This window comes from Miscanthus floridulus, chromosome 3 (assembly GCF_019320115.1).
Source record: "Miscanthus floridulus cultivar M001 chromosome 3, ASM1932011v1, whole genome shotgun sequence".
Lineage (NCBI taxonomy): Eukaryota > Viridiplantae > Streptophyta > Magnoliopsida > Poales > Poaceae > Miscanthus > Miscanthus floridulus.
The window spans coordinates 51,542,967-51,549,175 of record NC_089582.1 but is presented as its reverse complement, the minus strand read 5'-3'; the positions used below and the strand labels follow the sequence as shown (position 1 = coordinate 51,549,175).

Sequence of the window (6,209 nt, the reverse complement as noted above, 5' to 3'; positions counted from 1 at the left end):
GTGGGGATTTTGGCATGTTATTAGGCTTAGGTGGCGATTTTTTTTATTCATGTGCGTTTTTTTATCCAACCTTAGTTATCAATCTTTCTTATACATATAACAAGTTTTCCTAATCGTGTTGTTTTGTTCCTGTAATTGGGCTAGCTAATATTATTGTAGCAAACCATAATTTGGTAACATGTCATGTACATAATAGTAATAGTATCACTCAACAAGGAATAATAGTATATTATATATATATATATCTATATTATATCACTCAACAAGGAATAAAATGGGGGCCGCTGTGGGCCTCAGCGTCTGTTCAGTGCTACTCGTTTTTTCACTGCGTCCAAACACTGTTCACTTCTTTTCGTGTACCCATTGTTTGAATACAGTTCGCCACTATTAAACCACTGCCACACACATTGTTCATACGCTGTACCATAGCGGTTCTTTTTGCCTACCCCATTTGTCGGTGTGGCGTTACCACGGCGTCAGCTCGCCTAACTGTGCTAGTATATATATAATCCACCGGCCACAATTCGCAATGTTAGCCAATTGTCATGGAACATGTATAACATAAAGTCATAGTTAACATGACATGTTTATTACATGACTTGTTTTACGTTTTTCTTTCTTTATTTAACTAATTCATAAAATAAAAAACATTGGCTCATATTTATTTGAGCTATTACCTCCTAATTATCGTAGCATATTACCCTTTAAAGTTACTATATACTGATGAGGACACTGATTATACCTTTTAATCTGCTAGTGCAAGGTAACCCATGGAGGAGGAAGGGCAGCAGGTCACTGGTGATGAAGACTACAACGATGAGGACTACACTCCAGAGCCTGAGACGGCGTCCAAACGCCAGAAACGCCACACCCCGGAGCAGATTCGAGAACTTATAGCGTAATACAGTACAACCGATTAAATTAAGCGAGAAAGAATTAATTAATGTTTGCTTGGTTTACTTTGGCCTTAAAAATTGCTTGAGTGCCCTTTATCTATCTTGTGCTGTGCAGTGCATACCAACGGTTTAACCACCCAGATGAGCCGACACGGCGCGCGCTTGGCGCAAAGATTGGCCTGGAGGCCAGGCAGGTGCAGTACTGGTTCCAAAACCAGCGCTCCACAGGCACGCAGAGGCTGCCATGGACCAGTTTCTGCTACTCGCGACCAAGGGGGAGCCGCTGTGGCTGCCCACCCCGGACGGAGAGGTGCTGAGCTACCAAAAGAAAATGTTGCCGGTGCACCATGGGATTTGCCCGGACGAATTCGTCATGGAGGCCACCAGGGAGACTGGCATGGTCAGAGCCTCTGCCGCCTCCCTCGTCGCCATCCTTACACACGCGGTACGTGCACTGGACACATCTTCTCCGGCTGATCCATTCCTACAGCAATAGCAATGCTAAATATGCATCTAAAGTTCCTTTAATATGGTGCTTGTGTTTATGTTGTTTGTCGATCAGAAGCGCTGGTCCGAGATGTTCCCTGGCATCGTGGCGGGTGTGAGCGCCAGAGGTGCCATTTCCGGTGGCGTCATCGGTTCACATCTTCAGCTTGTGAGTTCGCATGCATATCGGTACAATGTAGACATCCACAACACGCACACACACTCACCTCGTACATATGTGTTTTTTGAGCCAACGATAGATGTATGTATCCTATCTGTGTTGTTCGTTCAACTGACATTGTGGAGCACCGCGAGCACTTGCAGATGACCGCAGAGCTTCAGGTGCCGTCGCCACGTCTGCTCAACTGCAGGATCAACTTTCTGAGGTATACCAAGCAGGTGGCCAAGGGGCAGTGGGCTATGATGGACGTGTCCGTGGACGGCATCCTTGGACCGCCAGGCAGCCGCATCGCTGACGCCGCCGTTGCAAACAACACTGTTGTTCCGGCGTGGTACACGAGCTGCAGGCTGCTGCCGTCCGGCTGCCTCATTGAGGACATGGGCAATGGCTACTGCAAGGTAAGTACGGTCCTACTCTTGCTTATTACTACAATCCCTCCATAAACAGTAATTATATTTCAGAATTCAGACCTTCAACTTGAAATTCTCTCGTGCATTGCAGATAACATGGGTTGTCCACGCGGAGTACAACGAGACCACCGTGCCAACAATGTTCAGGCCACTGTTCCGCTCTGGGAAGGCTCTCGGCGCGCACCGCTGGCTCGCGTCGCTCCAGAGGCAGTGCGAATACCTCGCTGTTCTGCACTCCAGCCAAGCCCCAAGGGGCGTCAACACAGGTCAGTCATTTTATGGACAACAAGGAAACTGTCCATATATAACCTCTTATTTCATTTTCATATACGCTAGCTCTTGGATTAATTAGCTGGAAACAGTTGAGCACGGCTTGTTCTTGAAAACTTCCACAGCAGCTGCCATTTCGTCAATGGGGAAGAGGGGGATCTTGGAGCTGGCCCAACGCATGATGGAGGTTTTTTACTCGGCTGTCTCTGGTCCCGTCACTCAGCCGTCCAGCAAGATCTACGAGTGGCCTGCAAGCGTTGGCACTGGCGCCAGGAGGACTGACGCAGCTGTGCGCATGGTGACCTGGAAGAAAGCCGGCAGCGTGGTTGACCTGGTGCTGAGTGCCACCACCACGGTGTGGCTGCCAAACACTCCGCCACAGCTTGTGTTCCAGTACCTCTGTGATGGCCAGCGCCGCGGCGAGTGGGACGCCTTCGCCAACGGTGCAGCAGTGACTGAGCTGTGCTCTGTGGACACGGGCCATCTCAATGGCAATGCTGTCTCCGTCCTCTACTCCAATGTGAGTTTATTAATTATTAGAAGTTCTAGCTAGCAATGTATCACAGCAAAGAGTCACCGGATATCTATCTGATTCAATTCTGTTGCAGGTGACCGATGGAACCGACCGCAAGAAGGTGTTGATCTTGCAGGAGGAGTGCACCGACGCGTCATGCTCCATGGTGGTGTATGCTCCTGTCGAAGAGGATTCCATGCGTGCGGTCATGAACGGTGGTGACCACGGCTCCGTCTTCCTCCTGCCGTCTGGGTTCGCCATTCTTCCGGACGGCCACGGCAGGGCTCGCCATGCTCCGACCTCCTCTAGCACGGTCGTCGGCCGCGACAACACTGCTGGGTCCCTCCTCACTGTGGCATGTCAGGCGCTGCTGCCCGGCTCATCCCCATCTGACAACCATGCCGCTGACGGGGCCTTTGACGACGTTGGCAAGCTGCTCTGTCGTGCACTGAAGAAGATCAAGGCTGCCGTCAAGGCCAACATCATCATCCCAGCTTGATGCAAAAGGCGAGGCGCAAGAGTCGGGCACAATGTCGATTAATAATGCTTCTACCATTTGAGATTTGTCGAGAGAATAATAACGTTTAGACTCAGTTATCAGTGGCGTAGTCCCCTTTTCGGAACATTATCGCCGTTCTCGTTTTCACTGTTTTATTGCTTTTGTCATGGATTTGTGTCAGTTTAATAATATGGATTATGATAGGATGGTTTGTCATAATGTTTTCTTAGTACTGATCTGGTTACTAGCACTTGTTGCGTGAAAATTTTGGTTTTTCTTCACTATGAGCTTGCCATCAGGTTTTTCGGTTTGCCTTGGTTTCTTGATATTTTGCAGCTCAGGTAAGTTTCATGGCAGTGTCCAATTTTAAATTGTGATCGGAGGTTGTTCGTATCAATATCCATTTGAGAATCCAAGTTAAGATGTGTCCTGGTTTGCACAATGAGTGTGATTAACGGCTGAATTCAGCCTGATTAGGCCCCGGATGCAATACTATGTTGATTGGATGCCTGGTTTAGCAGTTGGGTGGTTGGGCTCTAGCCTCTGCATGCAGAAGTTGTTTTCCTCTGGCATGTTTGCCCTGTATGATGAGGATACTTCTGCAATCATGTTTGACCACTATCACTATCTGGGGCACATTAAGGTAATACAACTATAGAAAGTTTAATCACCGCCGCAACAATATCACTATCCAGTTCACTCTTCAGGGCACAGGAAAGAAGAAGATGGAGGAGGAATTGATGCAGCGCTGGAAGTGAAATATCCAAACAATGCTAGAGGCATAGCGAAATTCAATGTTCCATTGGCACATATGCTGTTTGCTGGCGCGGACTTCATTATTGTCCCAAGTAGGTTTGAGCCCTGTGGTCTCATTCAGTTGCAAGGGATGAGATATGGAGTGGTAAGACTTTATAACTTGCTCTGTTACAATTCAAATTTGAGTACACATATAAGTATTATTAAAGCTAAATATTAACATTCATTTTTTCTTATCATGTTACATCTTGATTCTCTGTTAAGTGTAAGAAAATACCACATAGTTAAGTGGAGAAAGTGTGGAAAAATGACCATCAATGCTGCAAATATTTTTACAGATTCCCATCTGTTCATCAACTGGAGCACTTGTTGACACGGTTAAGGAGGGTGTCACCGGATTCCACATGGGTTCTTTCAGTGTCGAGGTAAAGAATAATAGGCAACCACTGATTCATTTCTCAGGCTCAATAAATAGCGTTTGGTTAACTTTTTTCCCTATCTTGTAGTGTGAAACTGTAGATCCAGCTGATGCCACAGCAGTAGCGTCAACTGTCACGCGAGCCCTGAAACAGTACGACACCCCGGCATTCCATGAGATGGTTCAGAACTGCATGGCCCAAGACCTGTCCTGGAAAGTAGGCTCAGATGTTAAAATTTCCGTTTATCGTTGACATACAGCTACTCGTCAAGATAAGGATAACCCCTCTATGTCTGGGTCCAGGGGCTGCAAAGAAGTGGGAGGAGGTGCTTCTTGGCCTTGGAGTCGAGGGAAGTCAGGCTGGCATTGATGGAGAGGAGATTGCTCCACTTGCCAAGGAAAATGTAGCTACTCCCTGAGGTTTGGTGCCTCGGAAATATGCGTTGATGATAGATGTTGAGTCAGACACCGGCAAAACCACCAGTTTCGCCTCTACTCGAATGGTCCCAAGTAGTAGGGCCCCGATGATAGATGTTGAGTCAGACACCAGCAAAACCACCAGTTTCGCCTCTACTACTTCATTTGTAATATAATCCTTGACATTCTAAAAATGCCATGCCTGGTTTAATTTTATCCATGCACAGCGTTAGCTGGGATGTTCGGAACATACTTCCCGCTTTCCTTCGATCGACAACATTATGTAAATAGCTAATGTCAGTGGGCAACTCGAATGGTCCCAAGTGGTAGGGCCCCGATGGACTTGTTTGTGTTGTTTGATTTGAAATGGCTCGTTGATGTGCATGGTTGGCTTCTTAGTGGAGCATTAGAATTTGCAGTGCCTGCTACACTTATCTTTTTTTGTGCTATTCACTTTACTGTTTGTTGGCGCAAAAGTTTTTTTTTAATTATAACCAGCATGCATTAAATTTAACAGCATCTTACAGATAGTATGTCACAGATGTCCCAGTCTAAGGACGAGAGGGCTAATTGTACAGGACACAAAGGAAGTTCTCTGTGAAGAATACGAGCGCAGCTAAAGTTTGTAGAAACTGCATTAGAGTTGAAGGCCTTTCTTGCAAGTGTATTGGCTGTTGTATTCATCATTCTTGGAATCTTGCGGACCTTGAACTGGGACTGCTGATGCGGAGGGTTGGAAAGATTCTTAGAGTTGTAGTAATCCGCCATAGCTTGCGAGGAAACTAACAGAGTTCAGTTGTAGCTGCTTCTCTACCTTTCATTTTCTTTAGCGTTTGGTGCTGGCTAAGTTTTGGACTTTAACTACCTGGGGATTATTCGTCAAAACAAAATGTTTTGATCGAGTCCACGCGAGGCTTTGTTGAGTCACTTATACCAACCAAGATCTATGAGACTTTGATCGAGCAAAATAAAACGTGGAAAAGTGGCACGCATGGTTATCATTGTAGCCTCGAGCACGTTGATAAGTTAGTATAACATGTTGACGTGCTTTGCATAAAACGGGGACAAACTCGATAATGTAACTGAAGAAACTAGCCCCCGAGTGACCCAGAGAGGTTCTCCGCAAGGTACTCAAGAGACCATGATTTATTCATATAATAATGAAATGTTCTTGCAGAATGTAAATGATAGCCATAACTGAAAATGAAACATAAAACCAACATAGCTGAAAGTCTTCGGTTGCCTCCTCAAGACCCGATGAGGCCTCCTCCGCTGCTGGGGAGACCTTCGGGAGTAGGAGCCGGTGGCGGGGTCGAGGTTGAGGGATCGAGGACGATGAGAGGCGGCTGCTTCGGAGCCATC

At 46.7% G+C, this 6,209-nt stretch overlaps 1 protein-coding gene across 3 annotated transcripts; it reads left to right on the top strand.

Moving 5' to 3' along the window:
- The first annotated feature begins 1,122 nt into the window (after window positions 1–1,122).
- Window positions 1,123–3,537, top strand: LOC136545714 (homeobox-leucine zipper protein ROC6-like). Of its 3 annotated transcripts, none has more exons than XM_066537702.1 (6): window positions 1,123–1,341; window positions 1,459–1,551; window positions 1,707–1,961; window positions 2,065–2,239; window positions 2,372–2,763; window positions 2,852–3,537. In XM_066537702.1, the coding sequence occupies exons 1-6, from the start codon at window positions 1,141–1,143 to the stop codon at window positions 3,254–3,256; spliced, it is 1,521 nt and encodes a 506-aa protein (XP_066393799.1). In that variant the 5' UTR covers window positions 1,123–1,140; the 3' UTR covers window positions 3,257–3,537. The 3 variants fall into 3 exon arrangements, with proteins under 3 accessions (XP_066393799.1, XP_066393798.1, XP_066393797.1); XM_066537701.1 differs by having other exon boundaries at window positions 2,369–2,763; XM_066537700.1 differs by having other exon boundaries at window positions 2,336–2,763.
- Window positions 3,538–6,209: the final 2,672 nt, after the last annotated feature.